The sequence below is a fragment of the Natator depressus genome, chromosome 18, assembly GCF_965152275.1.
Source record: "Natator depressus isolate rNatDep1 chromosome 18, rNatDep2.hap1, whole genome shotgun sequence".
In the NCBI taxonomy this organism is placed as follows: Eukaryota; Metazoa; Chordata; order Testudines; family Cheloniidae; genus Natator; species Natator depressus.
The window spans coordinates 16614230-16636328 of record NC_134251.1 but is presented as its reverse complement, the minus strand read 5'-3'; the positions used below and the strand labels follow the sequence as shown (position 1 = coordinate 16636328).

General features: G+C 45.5%; 2 protein-coding genes across 3 annotated transcripts in view; one reads left to right on the top strand and one right to left on the bottom strand.

Moving 5' to 3' along the window:
* LOC142000672 (ATPase family AAA domain-containing protein 3) overlaps nt 1-9811 on the bottom strand; it is a 68147-nt gene extending 58336 nt beyond the window's left edge. Inside the window, exons 1-7 of the mRNA XM_074975105.1 lie at nt 9592-9811; nt 8186-8262; nt 7523-7624; nt 6556-6615; nt 6033-6102; nt 3336-3501; nt 2416-2485 (exon numbers count right to left, since the gene is read on the bottom strand). Coding sequence (XP_074831206.1) covers nt 2416-2485; nt 3336-3501; nt 6033-6102; nt 6556-6615; nt 7523-7624; nt 8186-8262; nt 9592-9811 — 765 coding nt within the window. The remainder of the gene's footprint in view (nt 1-2415; nt 2486-3335; nt 3502-6032; nt 6103-6555; nt 6616-7522; nt 7625-8185; nt 8263-9591) is intronic.
* Nucleotides 9812-10196: 385 nt separating this feature from the next.
* Nucleotides 10197-21421, top strand: LOC142000854 (uncharacterized). Of its 2 annotated transcripts, none has more exons than XM_074975483.1 (5): nt 10197-10284; nt 13058-13191; nt 14294-15167; nt 17143-17316; nt 18523-21421. In XM_074975483.1, exons 1-5 carry the CDS (start codon nt 10238-10240, stop codon nt 18686-18688), a joined length of 1395 nt encoding a protein of 464 aa, XP_074831584.1. In that variant the 5' UTR covers nt 10197-10237; the 3' UTR covers nt 18689-21421. The 2 variants fall into 2 exon arrangements, with proteins under 2 accessions (XP_074831584.1, XP_074831585.1); XM_074975484.1 differs by lacking the exon at nt 10197-10284 and adding an exon at nt 11835-12123.
* The last annotated feature ends 678 nt before the right edge of the window (nt 21422-22099 follow it).

Sequence of the window (22099 nt, the reverse complement as noted above, 5' to 3'; positions counted from 1 at the left end):
AACTGTTAAATCCTAGGGCAAAGATTTAAAGAAAAAAGTTCATCCCCTAGCTGAGAGTTCATTACCAATTTTAAACCTAGAGCTTTTCTCCTCCCAACAGCAAAGTAATAAAGCCACAGCAATTAGACTGCACTACAGTGGAAACCGTGACACTTCAGTATTGTTCTGCTAACAGCACCGCTGTCATAAAGCTACTTATGAGTAAACATTACTGCATTTAGGTGGTTCTCCACCATTGTCAGTAATGCCACCTAGTGTTACAAATGTATAACTAGGCCTATGTACTGTAGGGACTGAAGTAACGTGCAATAGCCGCTGTGCTGCCAGCAGACTAGACTGGGAAAATAAAAATCAAATGTCTCTTTTGTTAAGCTTTTCCCCCTCTAAATTAAGTTTTTCTGATTCGCCTTTGGCAAATCAAAGCGGGTGCTTACAGCCTAACATTAGAACTTTCTTCTGCCCCAGAGAACGGTTGCAGATGACAGCAACATGTTCCGATCCAATCAAGTTGCTGTAGCAACGAAATGCTGATTATCCAAATCTGTTCAGAAAGCCACCAAAACCTGGTTGCACACTTCACCGTGTAAATTCCATCCTCAAGCTCTTGCTCAAGAGTCTGGATTGCTAGATACCAAGTGCACACATAAGGTGCAAGAATGCAAACAGGTGGAAGCCCTGGTCTCACTAGTGTCTAAGGGAGTGGAGTTCCTGCTGATTTCTTTTGGTGCCTGTACTGCGTTATAATTCACCTGAGTCTTGCTAGATATACAGTGTGGTTTAATAGAAGAGTTTGTTTTTCAGAATCAAAAATACATGGTGAGGAAAAGCCAAAAAAACCTCAATTGTAAAAGCCAAGGCTTCCCATAGAATTCTCCAGTGAGTGTTAGACACATACCCAACTGGGTCTGTGGGTCCTGATCCAAAGACTCACGTAGGTTTTTGGATTAGACCACTATTCAGTTTCACACTGCACCTGGCTTTATAAAACCAACAGGCAGAGGTGAGAAGCAGGCAGAACAAACCTAGAGGGCAGTGCAAAATTATGTATTTTTTCATAAGAGGAAGTTGGTAAAAATAATGGAACCAAGATAAGGAGAAGAGAGAAAGTTTAACCGTTAGCAGGTGTTTGACGGCATAATTTGTATTTATACTGTACAATGCACAGGAAGGAAACCCTTCTTAATAAACTGCTTAGTTACCCAGAAAGCTTCTCATGACTCTCACCCGCAGCTCAAATGGTAAGACCCACTGCGCCTCTAGTGATCAATGCTTGGCATATTATATATATATATATGCTGATTACCCCTCCAAAGTGCTGTATGAACCTCAGTTAAGGGGAAGAAAATGAAGGAAAAAGAAAATGAAGGAAAAGACGTTTAGGTTGAATCAGAATGATTCTGAACACAGATCTGGTTGAAAGAGGAGCAGTGTCCCAAGGGAAGAGGAGGAAGCCCTGTTGTTCAAGTCGTTGACAGCCAGAAAAGGGCAGTTTTCCCCCTCTGTCATCTTAATTTTCCAGGCTAGACCTGGCCTATATTTTGAACATTAAAAAACAAACAAACTTCTTTCACTCCAAAACCCCCTTTTGGAGCTTTGTTGTCCAGCCTAGAGTAAAGAGGGCATAAGCTCAACTTGTTCCCCCTCTTTGCAAGTACACCTTAATGCATTTATGATACTCTTTCCATCCCACCCTGAAGAGTCACTTCCAATTTTATTACAGTGCCACCGACAAGACACCAAGACAGGCTCTTCTCTTTCCTAAATATGAGAACCTAACAGGAAGAATGCACTGGAGTTCTTAATCAACACTATTAAATGAATTGCAATGTTCGGCCAAACAAAATAAAAGGAGCAAAATAAGTAGAGATATCTGTGATTCCAGTGAGGGTTGTGTATTTACTGAAAGATGGAACTGTCAGTGTTGTCTACTACTGATGAAAAAGCTAAGAAAAAAGTCACTGTAATCTAGTCAATTTCAGAAAGTGAGTTAGTAATATCAGATGTTCTACTTGTCCTTGTGACACTCTTGTCAGCTTCTTGGTTTAAAGACAGTCTCATTTTAAAAATAATTTATCCTCTCTGCTGTTGCTGGATGAAAGACCCACAAAAAACCAACGGGCAGGGGAAACTGAATACAGGAGAAACAGTGAAACAGAGTACATAAAGTGCTGTAACATGCACAAAGTAAATGGGAGAAGTTTTCATTTTTGTCTACTCTTGTAATAATTATAACCTTGCATGTTAATTGGAGGCAGACTTAAGTATGCTTTTGAGTTGATGGTGTCTATCTCGGATAGTCAGCTCTTAGTTTTTAACCCAGAATTTTTAACATTACCAGGGACAAGGAGAAAAAATACAAATTCAGGTTTGCAAATAACTGTTGTCTATCTTCCAAAAGATATGTCCACAGCTTACCGTGGCCGTAACTTTATCCCAGTCTGTTACAAAGGCACGAAATCCTTCTCCAAACAATGTACCCGCTGTCCTGCGGAAAGAGAGCAGCAGTGTAAGCAGAGACAGGAAAGGGGGAAGGATTTTAAGTTTGAAGGACAGAATTGCAAGCAGCTTACAAGATTACTCCAGTTTCCCTGATGACTTTCTTCAGAACCAGTCAAAGCTAACAGAGCTCACCCAGGAACCCAAACATACAGGGCAAATATATTTATAATCGTCTGCTGTATATGGGATTAAATCCAGAAGAGCTTCTGGACCAAAGCTAATATGTTTATTTTTTACTCACTTCATTAGAGTTGAATGGTAATAAAATTTCACGGTTACTTAGCCATTCTAGATACCTTCCAGCCAAGAATCCTAAAGGACTTCATAACAGTCAATGAATTAAAGCTGACAATACCCTTGTGAGGTAGGTAAATTTTACGTTTGTTTTGTAGATGGGGAAACTGTCTCAGAGATTAAGGGTGAAACCTCTTTTCACTGGAGCCAATGAGAGTGTTGCCAAAGATTTTCACAGAGCGAGAATTTCCCCCCAAAATGATCAGGTTAAGGTCATGTGGTCTGTTAGAGAACTCAGACTAGAATGCAAGTATCCTGGCACCCAAAACATGACTAACCACTATACAATAGTTCTCCTTTCCACTACACTATCCACCCTAATCACACCTAGAGATAGGGAAACAGCAGTTTTTAATACGCTACCCTGGGGCAGAAAATGAAGGAACACCAGCAATAACAATCTTTCCCTTTAAACTTGTGCCAAAAAAACAAAAAAAAACCCAACCCAACGAAACCCCAAGCTTTTCTATACAGCCCATTTGATGGGGGTGGTGTGAGGCAGTAGCAAGGTGACCAACTCCCCTCAGCTGGTTTGCACGTACTTGAGGGAATCTAACACCGTCTGGCGATGCTCAGCAGCTTTCAGGCGGATCTGCTCCCGAATGAGATCTGCGTTCTCACGCTCAGCCTTTGCGCGGGCTCGCACTTCCGCTTCAATACGCAGCATCTCATTCTTGTGTCGCAGCTCCATCTCCCGCTCCACAGTGGCTTTAAAAGAAACAAGGGGGTGGGATTTTACTCTGGGCTTTATCCCAAAACCCAGCTTTTGGGAGGGGGTAAATATTATCAGCTTTGCTACATGGCAGATGCGTGTGACCTGACAACAGATTTCAGTGACCACCAACCTGCCCACAAAAGGAAGCAAATCAATACAACAGTATGAAAGCTAAGTCTAGGAATCTTCCCTCTAAGAACAAGGAGATGGTCATCTCTGTAATATTTAGGCAGGAGTGCACCAAGAATTATCATTCCATTCTGGGAACACGTTACCAAGAAAATACACTGATTACATTTGTTCAGAGAAGAGCAACAAAAATAATCAGGGTGAGTGTGACATCAGAGAAAAGAATAAGAAAACTGAATACAGACTGGTAGAGATTGGCTGCGCAAGGTCAAGGGGGAGATGGTAACAAACCTAAGAATGTACACGCCCAGGATGTACAACTAGGAGTAATGGGATGAAAGTGAAATGTCAATGTAGGTGGAGTTAAAGGAAAAACATCCCCCAGGAGCGAAATCTACTAGACTATGGACAGGATAGGTAGAACTCCATTTTTATTTTTTTCCAATTCCAAAATTCTATATCCATTTTTATTTTTAATAATCAATTTTTAATTATTGCTAGTTGCTGGAAATTAAGGGTTGTAGGGTTGAGGGTTTTTTAGGGCAGCGCTGACAGCGAGGCTGCAGAGGCTCCATGCACAGTAGAGGAGCCCAAGACACCCAGGCACAAGGTGCAGGAAGGCTGTGGTCCTGCGAGGGTGGAGCAGAGACCCCAGCCAGGACTCTGAGGACTACAAGCCCTGCTCGCGGGGGGAGGCCACCATGGTGCTGAATGGCTCTGTCCCCAGCTGGGAGCCCTCTGCCGATCCCCTGTCATAGGAGTGAGGACACAGCCAGTGCCAGTGGTGCTGCAGAGGGATCTCTGACCTGCTGCTGGGCCACTGACATCCAATCCCTGCAGGCGCCCGGGGGAGGCCAGTGGGAGGCTGCACTCCCAACAACTGTCACCAATTGATATTTTTTCTTTGATTTCAGCGTGTCAGCTGAAATTTATATGCCAACAGTTATCAATTTAAATCAAATCCTGCCAAGCCTAACTATGGAACAATCTCCCAACAAGGCCCAGCATTTGAAATACTTAAAATTAGAGACAAACGCTAGAGGATGCATTAGAGGGGACAGTACTGTGCTGGACTGCAGCAGAAGGAACTGGATGACTTCACAGATCTTTTCCACTGCTAATTTCTACGTGCCTACAGAAAAAGCCAGGTCACAAACAGGACAGGCTAACAAGATACTTAAAATCGACACTGGATTTCAAGTGTTAATGCTCTAGAGAAGTCCTAGACAAACACCCCATTGATTCTAATGGTTCCTGATAAAATCCTGAGGGCAGGAAATGCAGGAGTGCTGCATTACTTACAGTATTACTAGGCCAAGAAAGGTTGGTGTATTGCAGTGTTCAGCCACTGGAGGCCACACTTGAGTACTTTTATTTAAACAAAGGCTCTCTATAGAAGTTTAGCCTTTCCCAGAAATGAGCTACAGGCACCAGCAACTCCAAGAGGTCTACAAGAATACACAGTACACAATAAGCTGGGGTTTAAATCTATCCTGCACTGTCTGTGTGGACACTGCCCACATGCCCTAATAGTTTCATAATGCACTTTGATCTACTCTGCTTTGGAACAGAGTAGATCAAAGTGTACAAGGGAACTGTTAATGTGTGTCAGCAGGGTCCACAAGGACAGTTAGTTTGCAGCAGGCTAGTGAGGGTAGATTCACATCCCGGCTTGCCGTGAACTAAATGTTCTTGTAGACCAGGGGTGGGCAAACTACAGTGCGGGGGCCACATCTGGCCCTCGAGCTCCAGCCAGGGAGTGGGGTCTGGGGCTTGCCCCGCTCTGCGTGGCTCCTGGAAGCAGCGGCATCTCCCAGCTCCGGCTCCTATGCGTAGGGGCAGCCAGGGGGCTCTGCACATGGCCAATGGGAGCTGAAGGGGCAGCGCCTGCAGACACAGCAGCAAACAGAACCGCCTGGCCATGCCTCCACGTAGGAATCGGAGGGGGGACATTGCGCTGCTTCTGGGAGCTGCTTGAGGTAAATGCCGCCCAGAGCCTGCACTCCTGACCCCCGTCCCGCTCGCCAACCCCCTGCCCAGATCCCCCCTCCTGCCCTCCGAACCCCTCGGTCCCAGCCTGGAGCACCCTCCCACACCCTGAACTCCTCATTTCTGGCCCCACTCCAGAGCCCACACCCCAATCCCTAGTTGTGAGCATTCACAGCCTGCCATACAACTTCCATACCCAGATGTGGCCCTTGAGCCAAAAAGTTTGCCCCCCTGTGCAGACAAACCCTAAAACCAGCTGTGATTTAGCTGCTGCTTGCAGATCCTGCATTATGAGCCCTCTAATAGCCTACCAGCCAGTATGTACTAGCACTCCAAATACAGTTCAGGTTGCTCTGAATAGCCACTTAATCCCCAACCAAAAGGGGAAACTGAAATATGACATTACCTCGCCTCATTGCTTCCTGCTTCTGCACAGATTCCTCCTGCTTCCTCAAGTTCTCTTCATTAAGGAGTTGCTAAGAAGAAGAGATCACATCAGAAGATGAATTAGGTTGGGAAAAAAGGCAAAACAGGAAGATGGAAAACTGTAGTTTTCACACACACTAGCTGTTTTAAGATCACCAATCAACCTAATACACATGCAGACCTAAACATTACAAATGCTCTGGGAAAAAAAAATACTTAAGAATTAAATATGTTCTTCCTCCAAAAACCCACGATCTCGTTCTCCCAGCTACTTCTTGCACCTTTGTCCTATTTGCTGTCAGTTGCTTTTGCATCAGACCTGCTAGGCTTGGAATGTAGTAAACCTGAGGCTGTGCAAAAAAATCTAAGCCCTCCCATCACAGCAGTGCATAGCATCAGTCACTGGGTCATGAGGGTGGAGCATAATTTAACATCATTGCTCCTAGTGAAGTTAACATGGATTGGCTAAGCTCTCAGCAGTTTTAGAAGATGGAACATCTTACCTGCTGTCGCAGCTGCTCTTCATAGCGCTGTCTTGCCAGTTTGTCCTGATATTGGGCCCTCTTCAAAAAGAAAAGAGGAAATGCAATAAAAACCCTGCTCTAATCAGCAAACAAGACTTGAGTATAAGAAGCAAAAGAGATCAGCATTTGAAATAGAACACTGTCCATGTGTTAGACAATCAGTCCTAGACCAGTGCCAAAACAGCTCCGCTGGCTGAAGATGTAGGGCAGAGGGGGTTGATACATATAAAATTAGGGCTCGTGACAAATGGCAAGGATGTTGAACCTTAAAAACCAGTTTGTCAGCAATAAGAATGAAAGCTGAACTGCATTTCCCCAATTTTAGCATTACTGTCCCAAGAGCTGTTAGAACCCACTGATACACCCCATCAAAAAGCTGCTCAAAAGCCAGCTTATAAAAAGAAAAATAGTTTGTCAAATTCTGGGTTAAGATGGTAATTTCCTGAGATCTCTTTCCAAAGTGTTAGATTCCAGAAGACTTAAGAGAAACAGGGAAAATTAGAGGCAATCTGAAATTGCACTCCAAGTAATTTAGGATGCATTTCATTGTCTAGCCAACAGACGTGCTGGGTAAGCCAGTAGTTTTCAATTTTTTTCATATCATGACTGATACCTGTAAGCAAGGATGCATCCTAGAATGTTTTATACCAATTCCCTGCAGCACTTAAAGACAATTCAAAGGCAGAGCCAAGGAACTGGTCCAATTTACTGGATGCTTTAGGGTGTCTGAGGGTCTGTTACAAGCAGCTATGCAAACCAGTGTCAACGGAACACCAGAGCTGGGGAATGAGGCAGATTCAACTGGGGATGACCTCCCCTTAGGGACCGCAACCCCCAGGTGGAGAATAGCTGGTGTAACTGAATAAGCCTCTCATGGTGTGTTTCCCATTCCAGCCAGCACAACAAGCCAGCCATCATGTCTGCTAGTTTCCCCAAGTTTCCTTACCGCTTGATGCTGTCTGGTTTCTTCACTTAGTGTCTTTCTTCTCTCATCTGCTTGTACCCGGATCTGTTCGTTCTTCAGCTGTTCAATGGCTGCCTCGTATTCCTATGAGAAATGGGCCAGCATACGTCAACTTAACACAAAAGCCTCCAGAGGGCTACAAATGATAATCATATTCTTCAAAATAGGTTTCTAATAGGTTTCGGTTCCTCAGCGGGGTAATGCAATTCTTAAGACCAGGGATCATATCTGATTTTGTGTTTTGCAAAGTGCCACGTACACCTACTGTGCTATATTAGAGGCTCAGACACCACAAATTAGGTACTGGGAAAAGAAACAAATGTATTGCCATTGTGGACAAAGGATATTCTGGGAGCTACAATACCAATACAAACCACAAAATACCACAAGTTCTTAGCACGGACATAAACCCTGTAAAAGAGCAGAAATTAGTCCGGCTGCAATGCTGCATTTCCAGACTCTTTTTTATAAATTAAATGAAGTAATGAAAATGCAGGGAAAGGCAGTGTACTAAAAGTGAACTCCTCTGTGCAAGAAGAAATCAAAATAGCCAAGGCAGATCGTTAGACAATGAGGGCCAAAATCCATCCAATGAAGTCAGCAGAGCTGCAGTAGGCATGAATTTGATCCTGAGGCTCAACATACCTTAATTTTGGACTGCTGCTCCATTTGCAATGTCTGTTCCTGCAGCTGAGCAAGACTAAGAGCATCTTTTGCATGGCCTGAAATTAATAAGGTTGTTTAAGAACTTATTTCTGAAGTATTAGATCCTACTTTTCTAAGCAAACTTGGTGCTGGTGAAAGATGTCACGCTTATGGCTCTAGAAACTGAAGTCTTCCGTCCACAAAACTTTCAGTGTCTAGGCATTTTAAACACAGTAGTCCTATGAGGACCATAAGTCAAAAGGGCATTGAGCAATTGATTGCTTGGTGTAACCATGCGCAAGAGCTGCCTGAAAGCAGCTGCCAACTCCAACTATTTCCCCTATGTTTAAAGAAACAACACAGTGTTGAAGGCATTAGAGAAAGATGTTTCATGTGTTATGTTCCAAAAATTTGTTGCGCCCCCCCGCAGTTCTGGCCAGGAACCTTCATCATCACCCTCAAATGCTCCCAACTCTTACAGTAAGGAAGATCAGAAACATTCCATGGCTATTTTATTCCTCAAAAAGGAGTATTTCAGGGCTCAAAACTGTGTGCGTTATAATTCGTTAATTTACACTTTATCATAATGAGGTGCTGAACCAAACGCATGGATGGAAATGGGGAGGGGGACCTGCTCACAGGACAAAGAGTTTGCCACTTCTAGCTCATAGATCTGAACCTGATGCAGGCCAGAGATTGCAGAAGCTTATTAGCAAAAAGAAAAGGAGGACGTGTGGCACCTTAGAGACTAACCAATTTATCTGAGCATAAGCTTTCGTGAGCTACAGCTCACTTCATCAGATGTACTGAATGCATTCGATGAAGTGAGCTGTAGCTCACGAAAGCTTATGCTCAGATAAATTGGTTAGTCTCTAAGTTGCCACTAATACTCCTGTTCTTTTTTGCGAATACAGACTAATACGGCTGCTCCTCTGAAACAAGGTTTTAGTAGCTGATGGCGGCTGGCCAGCCCGTGTGCATTCAGTCGGTGGGGGGCTCAGCCCAGGTTTTAACAAAGCAGCTTCCATCAGCAGAGCGATCATTACCACCGCCCGTCTCCGCAGAAGCGCGAAGAACGGAGAGTCGCAGAGGCAAAGCGCCTTTCCCGGCGCAGAGGAAGCCTCTCCAAAGCAAGGCAGAGGCACACGGACGGAGCAACCTCACCACCAGACTGGGAGTCCCCGGAGCTGCGATTTCAGGCTCACGGCAGCGGCGCCCGGCCCGGCCCGGCCCGGCCCTCCCCACGCTGGCCGGGATCCCCCAGCCACGTGCCCCCCCCCCACGGGCCTGCCGCGCAGCCCCCACCGGCCGGGCCATGGGGCACTCGCCCTGGCAACGGAGCAGCCCCTCCCGCCGCGGCTGCGGGCCCCCCCAGCCCCGAGCAGCCCCCAGGCCCCCCCACTCACGGGAGGCCTCCAGCTCCCGGGCCGCCTTGGCCGCGCGCTCCAGCCCGGTGGGGTCAAAGTTGCTCCATTTGTCCTTGGGCGTGTTCCGGTCCCCGGCTCCGTCCCCCGCTGCGGGGCCCCCGGCGGAGGGAGGGGGCGGCAGGCCCAGGCCGGCCCCGCCCGGGCCTGCGTCCCCCGCCACGGGGGGAGGCCCCCGGTTGAGGCCGAACAGCCACGACATAGTGCCCGCGCCGCCGCCGGGAGACCAGCCACACGCGGAGCCGCCGCCGCTTCCGCCGCGCAGGCGCGGCCCCGCCCTCCCTGCGCCCATTGGAGCCAACCAGCCGCGCATCACCAGCGCGTGAAACTTCTCGGGAGTTCTGATTGGTGGTGCTGGGAATGCCGTCCACACGTCCCGCAGAGAGGCACGACCTAGGTCACGTGAGGCCTTTCCCTACTTCCGATTGGTTCGATTCTGGAGTGGGACTCGAGGAGCCGGCTCGGAAGAGTAATCCGATTGGTTATCGGGACCGCTGAGAGGGCGGGACTTAGAGGTCAGGAGGGGAGAGGAGAAGGGGCGAACGGAAAGGCAGCGGGGCGGCGCTTCCGCCTAGCAACGAGAGTGTTGGGGGCGTCGCTAAGGAGGGGGAAGCTGCCGGTGCTGGACATGGCGGAGCGAGGGCTGCGGGTGCGGGGCCGCGGAGCCCGGATCAGGTGCGGGGCGGGGCGGAGTGACTCCCCCCTGGGGGACGGGCGGCAGGAGCCACCAGGGCGTGGTCCCCTTGGAGGGAGGGGGGAGGAACCCCAGGGGTGTGACCCCCTGCGGCGGGAGGGGGAGGAAGGAGCCCGGGGGGAGTGTTACCCACCCCGCAGGACCGGGTAGGAACCCCCAAGGGGTGATCCCGGGGGGAGGAACCCCGGGGGGGGGTCCCTGGGTAAGTGCATCAGAGGGGTCGCCGTGTTAGTCTGGATCCGTAAACGCGGCAGAGAGGCCTGGGGCACCTTCTAGGCTCACCGAGGTGCTGGAGCATGAGCTTTCCGGGGACTCCCCGCTTCCTCGGCGGCACGTAGTGGAAATTTCCAGAGGCAGGTATACATATGCAAGCCAGAATCAGGCTGGGGATAAGGAGGTTAGTGCAGTCAGGGAGGATGAGGCCCTCTTCGAGCAGATGAGGAGTGAACGCCAAGGGAGGAGAAACGGCTTTTGTGGTTGGCGAGCCAGTCACAGTCTTTGTTTCGTCCTGAGCTGAGGGGGTCAGATTTGCAAATGAACTGAAGCTCCGCAGTTTCTCTTTGAAGTCTGGTCCTGAAGTTTTTTTTGCTGCGGGATGGCTGCCTTTACATCTGCTCCTGTGTGTCCAGGGAGGTTGAAGTGTTCCCCTACAGGTTTTTATATGTTGCGTTCCTAATATCTGATTTGTGTCCATTTATCCTTTTACGTAGGGACTGTCCAGTTTGGCCGATGTACATAGCAGAGGAGCATTGCTGGCACATGATGGCGTAGATTACATTGGTGGACGTGCCCGTGAATGAACTGGTGACGGTGTGGCTGATCTGGTTAGGTCCTGTGATGGTGTCGCTGGTGTAGATATGTGGGCAGAGTTGGCATCGAGATTTGTTGCATGGATTGGTTCCTGAGTTAGAGATACTATGGTGTGGTGTGTAGTTGCTGGTGAGAATATGCTTCAGGTTGCCTGTGGATGAGGACTGGCCTGCCTCCCAAGGCCTGTGAAAGTGAGGGATGGTTGTCCAGGATGGGTTGTAGATCACTAATGATGCGTTGGAGAGGTTTTAGCTGAGGACTGTATGTGATGGCGAGTGGAGTTCTGTTGGTTTCTTTCTTGGGCTTGTCTTGCAGCAGGAGGCTTATGGTTACACATCTGGCTCTGTTGATCTGTTTCCTTATTTCCTCATGTGGGTATTGTAGTTTTGAGAATGCTTGGTGAAGATCTGGTAGGTGTTGGCCTCTGTCTGAGGGGTTGGAGCAAATGCGGTTGTACCTCAGCACTTGGCTGTAGACAATAGATCATGTGGTGTGTCTGGGGTGGAAGCTGGAGGCCCACCCCATGGGTGATATGGGCCTCCCAAAGAAAGGGGACATGAACCCCGGGAGCGCTTCCAGGAGACAAGGGGGTATCAGCCCCCATGGAATGACCCCCACAGGGGTGGGGATTGAACCCCCAATTGAAATGCGCAAAGTGCGAGCCCCAGGGCGCTCCTGCTTTATTATAATACTTTGCCCTTCTCTAGCTCCTTCTAACCAAGGTGCTCAGCCCACATTAATGAGCTCACACCCATCACCGTGAGGTAGGGGAAAGTACAAGGCCTAGGTACAGCTGACAAAGCTAGTGCAGAGAGGAAAGGTGATTTGGCCAAGATCCCACAGCAGCTCAGTGGCATGGCAGGTATTGAATCTAGGAGTCTGAGTTTCCCACCCTTGGCTTTGAGTCTTACACACATTATACTGTAGAAATGGGCGGATTAACTCTTTCATTAATTCCTCAAAAGTGTGAATATGGTAATTGACCTGGCAGTGATTGTTTCCAGCAACAGGTAAGCAGCATTGCTTCCCAACAAAAGACAGCAGAGAATGTAAAATTAATTTACTGTGAAATAGAGTCAACCTCTTGTAAAAACAAATAAATAGTTCTGCAGAATTTCTGTTCATTTATGACAGCAAAAATAAGGTGAAGAGAAAGATAATTTAATAATGATCAGGGTTCCTTCCAGTGTCTGGAATTCAGCCAGCTAGACCAATGGTGCGTTAACTCCCATGTCCCAGTTCCTGCAGCACTGGAAAAGACAGCTAAGATCTAGTGACCAAAGGGAAAGTTTCAGAGGAATGAAAAAATCCCTACCAAAGCACCTGCTGATCAGCTCATACCTGTAAGCTTGAGGCTTGAAAGTCTTTACAATGATATTTATTTTAAATATTTATTTTAGCTTGTATCACTAGAGGCGCTATTCCTGTTTATGCGCACTTTAACAACACTTTTTAAAAGGTATCCTGGATAAAACAGCAGAAATGATAATTGAATGGCACAGATCAAAACTAGCAGCCTTTGGAATGAGTGAAAGTATTTACAGAGTATAGAAACTAAGACAATGAAGGAAAACAAACAGTCTATGTTCAGAGTGATCTGGAGTCTGCTCTCCGATAACCAGCTTTTCATCATTTCAACTCCATTGACTTAAATTAAGTTCCTAGTAATTTACATTGGTATAAGGGAGAGGAAGCAATTCAAGTCTGTTTCTGTCTTTTGATTTCCACAATAACCACCTACTTCAGAGGAGAGATACCACTGGAGGCTGCCATTGTCAGAGCCTGTGTTAGACGTAGTTCACATCTGAATATAGACTACTATGCATATTTAGACTACAGTGGACACTTCCCACCAGTTTCAAGAGTAACACAAACATACACACAACCTGTTATTAAATTTAATACAAACACTCAACACTAAAATGTTTTGTTTTTTCTTTAAAGAGAGAAGCCAAACAAATTCCTTAGCAGCACCCAGAAAACTACTACAACTCACCATCTGAGCCTCAAAGGACCAGAAAAGAACCAGACACTGCACAGCAACTGGGAAGGAACTTCATTATTTAAAAAACAAATTGGTAGGATTTAATATACATCCTGATAAAGTCACTGCTTTGACAGTGGATGCTCTCTTTTTACATAGTATATCTTATCATCTGGAAAAGAGTGTGGGCCCTATTCAGGTTTCAAGTTAGTGTAATTCAGGAATAAGTGCAATGGAGCCAATCAGTGTGAATGACATCAGGATAAGGACCACTTTATTTAAGCTATAGAAGACCGATGTTCAAAGGATCTCTGTCATATTTGTGTGTATTTATCTTAAACATACAGAATATAGATCTTTTAAATCCAAAATGAGAGCAAATATATTTTACCAAAGGATTTAAAAATTGCATGAAGTGTTAACTCACTTAATGTTGCCTGTATTTTGCATCTAGGAGAATGGTGGTGGTTTTTTGTTTTGTTTTTAAAACAGGAAGGAGGGGTGTGGATAGTGGTCTAAACATCAGAACTGACAAACCTAGATTCTCTAGGGCAGACTCAAACTTGGCTATATTTAATCGGTGCTGTGTGTATATAGGACCTGATCCTGCAAATACTTACTACTGGACCTAGTGCGTGCTACTATAAGTACTCCTGTGGAGACTGCGGCACCACTCACAGTAGTAAACATTACAGTCAGTAGTTAGTGTTTGCAGGATTTGTCCGATAGCATATGAAGTGCTTTGAGATCCTTTGGAATGCAAATCCCTAAGAGATGTAAAATTATTGGGCCATATTCTCTGCTACTATTTTTATGAAAGATTGTGCTTTAAAATGAGAATAATCCCAAACTACCAATAGTTAGCCTCAAACTGACTACATCTCATCCAGATTTTTCTAGGGTCAGTTCTCAGACGTCCAATACTTATCCCTGACTGCCTTATTTATAACACATTGTATAACATCCACCCCTTAAGGGTAGAGCTGTGTGCCACAATACGTATAACATACAGAATAATTCTTCTATCCCTGTGGGGCTGTGAAGCTTAGTTTATAAAGTGCAGTGAGATCCTTTGACAGAAGTACCTATACTATGTTATTTCTGCACTGTGCTAACAATAGCTACTGATAATGTAGAGCAGTCTACAAGTATAATTAATAGCATTTCCTAAATAAATGCATTTTTTCCCCACCTAGAAACTAGCTTATCTCCATATATAGAAGAGAGTCCCAGCATTGATGACTTAGAAGAAAGTTTGCGAAAACTTAAAGTTCAGGTGGACAGTTTGGCCTCAAGTCTGAGTTTTGACCCTCATCAAGATTATGCCATAGATTCTGGCACTACAGTCAACTCGAGCACTTTTAATTCTACGTGGCCAAGATTTCATAATGGGACCTATGCAGAGGCAGACACTGGAGATTCACCAAAGCAATCTGCAGAGTCAGAGTGGTTTCTGAACCCAAGACATCTAGTCAAACCATTGGGAGAGTATCCAGCACTAACAAGCTTAGGCCTTCCTACATTCTCCACATCACCCATCAACCGTGTTCCAGGGCTCCTCGGGAGTGAGATTGCAAGTAGGAACTATGTGCCATCACTGGATCTTGCACATACAGAGTCTTTCCCAGTGAAGCTTGGTGCTCCTCATGTGATTGGAGTCAGGTCATTGTTGCCCCCTAAAATCCCGGTGCAGGATCGCTCTCCTGAAAGGTCCCTCTCCCTTGATCGTTCTGGGACCAACCGATCCCGTTCATTCTCTCCAGCTCCCAAAAGAAGCCGGTGGCTAAGATCTCGCTCACAGTCACCTAGACCCATCTGGAGACCAAATTCTGCTAAGGCAAATGCCTGTGCCCAGCCTCCACCGCACTTTGGCAGGTCCAGGTCCAGCAGAAAGAAAACGGCTTCAACCAGACAATCACGATCCAGAATATACAAACCAGGAGCCCTGGCTGCCAGGTCCTGTACTCCAGCCAGGATGAATACAAGGGGAACACTGAGCTATTCTTGGAGCCCTTACAGTCTGCCCTCCACCACTGTATCCTCACCAACAGCTCAGGAGATTAATGAACGGTAAGAAAAGGCTTGTGCGGAGATTCAAACTTTCCAGGAGTTCTTCCTGTCAGTGTGAGTCCAGACCATGTTACTAGATAACTATCAGATGTAACTTTGGACCACATTCCACACTGGTTTGTCCAAACAGTGTAACACACACAAAAAGTACATTATATTCCCAGGCTACATTGTAATTTGGTTTTTAATTTGTTACCTTAGGGCTTGATCCAAAGCCACTGGGAGTCTTTCCATTTGATTTAAAATGGATTTTGGATCAGTCCCAGGAGAACGTAGTTTAAAACCAACCAACCAATCCGAAGTCAGAATTTTACTGGAGCTTTTAATGTAACATCACCTCTGTAGCCTTTTTTATTAAAGTGAATTTAGTAATGTTGTATTACACCATCCTGGGTTCAGCTGTGGTGGCTACAGTTTCAAGCTCAAAAGAGCGAAAGTCACCTCTGCTACTTGCTTCAGATTTAGAGCCTCTATGTACACCTGAAGACCCAGGATAGTGACCACACAGACATTCACAAGTACAAGGGCTAGTCTGTTTTACAAGTTTTATTATAGTTACAGTTAAAGTTATGATTACCCATGTATATATTTCTAACTTGTGCATAGGTCTTTATAGAATTTTATAGTCATACTCCTATTCTTAGGGTCTGATGGATGTCTTGCCAATTGATCATCAGAGGGATGGTTCCTGCTGGAGTTTTCCTGCAGGGAACTCTTTTTACCCAATCTGGGAGCCCTCTTTCATCTTGTGATTCTGACTACACTTACACTCCGCATATGTGGATGAAGGTGTCCACCCTCTTTTTCCTTATTTGTATTGTGTCCCCCAAGAATATTGGGGTATCCCATTTTTCATAGGTTGTTTGTAGTTCCTTTATTCCCATTAGCATTGATGCACATAGTGCAAGCTTTGGTAAGGGCCTGTGTTAGAACAATTTGACTACCGGGTATCTTGTAGTCAAAACTTACTCTTCAGGTTAATTGTTCACAATACCACCCACTGGTACATCTTTTCCCATAATCTTGTGGCATAAGTAAGTGACCAAAAAATGACCCTATATCAAGCATTTTTTAAGCCTGTGACCTGGTATGGCTAAGTATGACATCTTCCAGACCTCAGGTTGTGGGCCTTGCATGTCAGCCCTGCTTACTTCACTACCTAATGCATACTTCTCACTTCTTCTAAATACTGATCAGTCTTATACTTCTAGAATGCTACAACGTAAATCTTTTTAGCACAGAATGATTATGTATGACAGAACATGTTAATCATAACATCACACAACACGCAAGTCATGAATGATAAAATGAACCAATTGGCCATACCACTCATGTGATGCTGTCACCAGTGTCACTGGAGGTGCTAATTATTGTTTTAAGAGAAGCGGTTAGTGGAGGGTTACCTATGTTATAAGCAGTTGTTCTCATGATGTCTTGTGCTTTAGAGCTGTATTAGTACATAAAAACCCTATGGTGTGTGTGAGTCAAGCTTGCTTTATACATAACAGACTTACACAAAACCCTGGAAATGAGAAGTTAAAGCTTCTAACATGACATTTTTTACTTCTTTACTCAGAGACACACCTCTCTGCTAGAACAAACAGCATAAAACATGACACACCTTTAACTCTGTCCCAGTAGGGATGTCAGTCTTCCAGCACTCCCTTCCTCAAACTCCGCATCACCATAAACAGCCGGATGTCCCCTAATCCTTTATCTGGAAAATCACCCATGTTTGGGGGTAGGGGGAGCTGGAACGATCTAGTGATTTTTGGATGCCCAGCTTGAGCCACCTTAAAGGGGCCAGATCTTCAGAAAATATTGAGCACCTGCCCTTGAAAATCCATTTGGGCACTCAACAATTGTAGCAACTAAAGTCACTAGTCACTTTGGGCCACAGTTTGTGAAATGCTTTGAATTCCCCAGCTAAGAGATGTTATAGAAATGCAAGGGCTTGTTCTTGTTGATGGATCAGGTTTCTGCAGACTCTTGCAGAAGGTGCTGTTGGGAGGTCCCTGATAGAAATGTCCCCGTATCAGAAGGAGCTGGCTCGTCTCAGGCTGGAGCGCCTGCGTGTGGAGGAGGAATGGTTATTAGAACTAAAGAGGCAGCAAGAATTGGAGCGAACTCGGGGTCCAAAACCAAAATGGTAAGTGCAAATCCTCAACTTTGTGGGTAGCCCAAGTGGCCAGGCTACACGGTGGGTTTCTCCAAAGGAGAAAGGGTGCTTGGACCCAGGTCAGCTTAAAACTCCTTGGCTGCAACCTCACATATAGTCTGGTGGGGAAATAACTTCACAATTCACTATAATGCTTCCAAAATACTTCACTCTGTCATCTAAAACCAAGCCAATCGCCTCAGGACTAAGGTTTCAAACCTTGACCTCTGCAGGGCCCAGTATTGTGAGCCAAAATGGATGTGTGCATGCATGCACATTTTGTGGGTGCAGTTTGGTGCCGGGTTCTGAAAATGTAGGAGCAGCTATTGAACCAGCAGAGGGAGCACAAGCTAACTAACAAACCTGTGAATCTGAAGCATTGATGATGCTAACAGTCATGGAGTAGCCATCTCCTCCTCTGCTCTGTGAGAAATGGCAGGGGGCGCTCATGGGAGGAGGAAATCGGTATCTGCTAAAGAGTAAAGTCCAATCTTGGTGTCTGTAAAGCAGGAGAGAGTGTATTGTTGTTTTTAACATAAGGGGAAGTACTCCAGGATCTCAGCCATGAGGGTCTTATAAGTACCTGGATAGATAGTGGGAGATTTATTATTGAGCCTCTTAAAGAGTTTCCCAGAGTGAGGGTCACTTGGTCCTGCATGTCAGTTAGTGACGTGTGTCCTGTCTCCCATGAGGGTTCTATAACATCCTTCTAAATTGGGCCCCGCCCAAGGCAGGGTTGTAGCACATTGAGGCTGCTTGTAGACTTAATGAACTTCCTTTAATCCACTCTCATGTACGGCTCTGTCTGATCACCAGCTGGGATGATGCCACAGAGTACCCTATGCATCACACCAGGGAGTCTTAGGGCATCCAGGAGAGAAAGGCAGGATGCTGGAGAGGCAAGATTCTCTGCACACAGATATTTGGGGTTGGAGTCAGATCTTTTTTTGGGTCCAGGCATTGGATAGGTTTGTGTGTTGGGCGGAGAGTCACCAATACAAAAGTAATGCTACTTTATCATGACTTCCACCCCGGCTCAGCTGAGATCGGAGCTTGGAAGATTTGGGGATAGAAAGAAGAGTCCAGAGGACAAGGCATATTTGGGAAAGAACCATTTATGTGGTGCCTGCCCCCCTGTGGCTTTTATTATTATTCCCGTCTCAGAGCCTGTCCAGTACTGCTGCTTCTCTTTTCTAGGTATGAGATGAAAAACTCCCAGTTTCATTATGAAGCCCACAAGAGTAACGAGTTGCTGAGGAACAGCCAGGACTTGCAGTCTGTATATAACTATAGGCAGGAACTGGCAGCAATGTCCAAGGAATTCCAACAGCATTTGAAACCTGCTCACCTGCACTCTCTCTAGTAATAACAAAAATGCATGGGAAGAGCTCTAACCAACCTGTGCTGGTAGGAGATGCAATCCGAGACTCCAGCCTGTGAATTCTGGGAGGCCCATGTGCTGTGCTTAATGAAGAGGAAACAAGATGGTGGAGAGGGGAATTCTTTAGACCCAGTAGCCTATGGGCCAGTTCCACTCCAGTGCAACTTCACTGCCTTCAGCGCTGAAGTTGGCTTATTATCATAAATAATAACTGACTAAATCACTAATGCTATTATTCACCTCTGTACTAAGGGCCAGCAGAAAATCTACGTGCTGGCCTTCTGCATGGGGGGGAAATCTTACCCTATGAGGAATTATCCCGAATCAACTTACTTGCAGCATAAAAGAGCCTTTTACTGAAGTGGAGGGGAAAGGATTGAGGCAAGGGAAAAGTTAAGGGAACAAATCTATGGAAAGATTATAACGAGGACCACAGAAACAGCCCTAAAGCCCTAGTTGTCAGATCCTGCAGCTTGAGATGATGGGGGGAAAAAAAAACTCTGAACACGGCATTGATTGGCTCGGACACATTGATAAATAGCATAATGGCATTTGTTCAGCCTTTCCACTGATGGTGGCCTCTCTTTTCAACACTTGCTTCCATCAAGTGCAGTTTCAGAGCGACTCCTTGCTCTTTTTTGCAGTTTCCTTCATTCTTTCTTTAATCCCTTCTGTAATTAGCTGCTGGCTAGTGGAGCATTCCAAAAGCAGCAAGCTGCCCAGGTTCAGCTGCAAACAAAAGGCCCACTGGTTCCTGCAGCTACTTACAGATGTTCTCTGCTGCATGATCCCAAGGTGCAATGCAGGCAGTTCTGGAAGCCAAGACAATGGCAGGCTGGTAGGTTGGTTTGTTTTGGAGACTTTAGCCTGCAGTGTCCATTATTTCCACAGTTTACAAGCAAACAGCCTAGGGATGATCCATCTCTGTTCCCTAAACAATATAATTAATTCTACTTTAACAACTTTCTAGTTAACATTTTTAATTTTCCGACAGAGGCCTTAGAATATATTGATTGTTTTAATAAAACTCTGTTAACAGTGATCATTGCTAGCAATCACAGGGGGACATTAGTAGGCCTTGATTTGGAGCACTTCAGCTATCCAGCACAGATAATCTATTTGCTACACTGAAGGCAAAATATTCTGAACTATTACAGAGGGGATCTGGGAATAGGGACTAATTTCACAAGCACAGAAGGACCCAAATAAAGATGATAAATGTCATCACTCTCTCCCTAGCTCATTTTGGTCTGACATAAACAAATTGGCGCTAGTCCTCTACTGGAGATATCAATGATTGCTATTATTGTTTACCTCTCCTGGGGAAGCGACTGTTTTAGCCTGCCAGTTGGACACTGGGAAAGTGACAGAACTATTGAGAATACTGTTACTTTGTTCAAATCCATTCCTGTTCATTTACAACTGCATTGATCTGCCCTGTACAGTACAGAAAGATACCATGTTAGGAAACAGATCACATCCCTTTTCCCAGTAGTACCCCTAGATAAACTGAAATGTTTCAAATTAAATTTACTTTTCATTGTTTATCCTGGTTTAGTTTTTGCATTTCTGTGGGGGCATGAAGTGATCCATGTCAGTTTCACATTCTGCTTCTCCTGCATTAGCACAATGCTGCTGTGCTTGGTTGGTAAATATCACTGGGAGGTTGAAGTTTAAAAAAATAAAACTTAAACTGAACTAAAACTCCAAATAATCTCTCCGCATCCTCCACTAAATCCCCCTTCCCCCAAAACCTAAACACTGAGCCACGCTTCCTGACCCCCATAGCCTCTCAGAGCCAGTAACAGCCACATGAGAAAGCAAACATCTTTACATGGGAGGCTGCATAGTCCAGTGGCTAGAACGCAGGACTGGGCATCAAGAGAGTTTGTTTCTTTTCCCAGGTCTGCCACTGACTGGCTGCGTGAGCATGGGTATGTCATTTTGCCTGTCTGAACCTCAGTTTCCTTATTTGTCAAATGTGGGTAATGATAGAATCATAGAATATCAGAGTTGGAAGGGACCTCAGGAGGTCATCTAGTCCAACCCCCTGCTCAAAGCAGGGCCAATCCACAATTTCTGCCCCAGATCCCTAAATGGCCCCCTCAAGGATTGAACTCACAACCCTGGGTTTAGCAGGCCAATGCTCAAACCACTGAGCTAGCCCTTCCCCCACAATACTTACCCTCCTTTGTAAAGTGCTTTGAGATCTGGATGAAGAGGACTATATAGGGCCTAGGGATTATTGCCACTTGGTTGGGCGATGGATTTGTCGCCTAGAATTTAAGCTATAGGGATTCATACTGTACATATGTAAGATTTTCTGACTTAAGAGATGGGTGAAATCTTGGCCCCAGTGAAGTGAGTGGCAAAACTCCCAGGACTTCAGTGAAGCCAGGATTTCACCCTACGTTTTGGTAGCACGAGAAAATGATCATTGTTAGGGTATTCTCCATAGTACACATGGGTTAGAAAGAGTAGGCCAGTCTAGGTGCCTAACTAGGGATTTCGGAGCTTAACTTTAGTTATGTGTTTGAAAATGTGGCTCATTACATCTTGGTTTGAAGGTGGTTCTCTCTCATCTCACTAGCTTGTAAGCCTGTTCTTCCCTTTCAAGTGATCATTGTTCTCTTGTGGGATGACTGTTTTGTAGAAATTATGTATAAATGAGAAACGTGGATGATTAATAAAATATTGCAGATTCTACCTCATGAATAGCCAATATTCCAAGGGTCTGGATTTTGCTGATTCTTGAAAGATGAATGAAATGAGGCAGCAAACAGCCCAAGTGACAACCACTGGGATTTTTAAAAGAGTGTATGGGTCTAAGGTATTCCACTCCCATTGAATTTCCATGGAATGTGGGTGCTTAAGTCCTTTTGACACCTTTGCAATCCCATCCAACATGCAATTCTTTGGAAAAGAGAATATATGCAACATTTATGTATTGCACTAAACCACCTAACGTGCGGTTATGGTCACAAATGACCAGCAATAGTGACCCATCGTCTGCATTGGCTTTACACCTGTGCATCTCCAGCAGCTGCATTCACTCAGAGAATTTTGCCCTGTCTGTTCCAAATCCAAGCCAGAACTCAAAACCAAAATTTTCTTCCTACCCACGCTGGAAACTGAATATATGATCTGGGGGGAGGGGTGGGGGGGGGAATCAAGTGGTGTCCTTTCTGCTTTGTACATAAAACCTGTGGCATCAGAAGAGGGATGGGTGGGCCTTTTTCAGGCAAGTGGTTGTGGATTATAAATTTACATGCAGCGTCACAAAGCGTACCATATTTACTCCTAGGGAAAATGCTGTTGCAGTGTGCGTTGAACTAAAGAAGATTCTCTTCTCACATCTTCAGCTGAACCTCAGGCTCTCCTCCCTGGCTTTAG

Coding starts and splice junctions, on each gene's coding strand:
- LOC142000854 (XM_074975483.1), top strand. CDS start 10,238: ATGGCGGAGCGAGGGCTGCGGGTGCGGGGCCGCGGAGCCCGGATCAG. Junction 10,285..13,057: donor GGCCGCGGAGCCCGGATCAG/GTGCGGGGCGGG, acceptor TTTTCTTTAAAG/AGAGAAGCCAAACAAATTCC. Junction 13,192..14,293: donor ATTATTTAAAAAACAAATTG/GTAGGATTTAAT, acceptor TTCCCCACCTAG/AAACTAGCTTATCTCCATAT.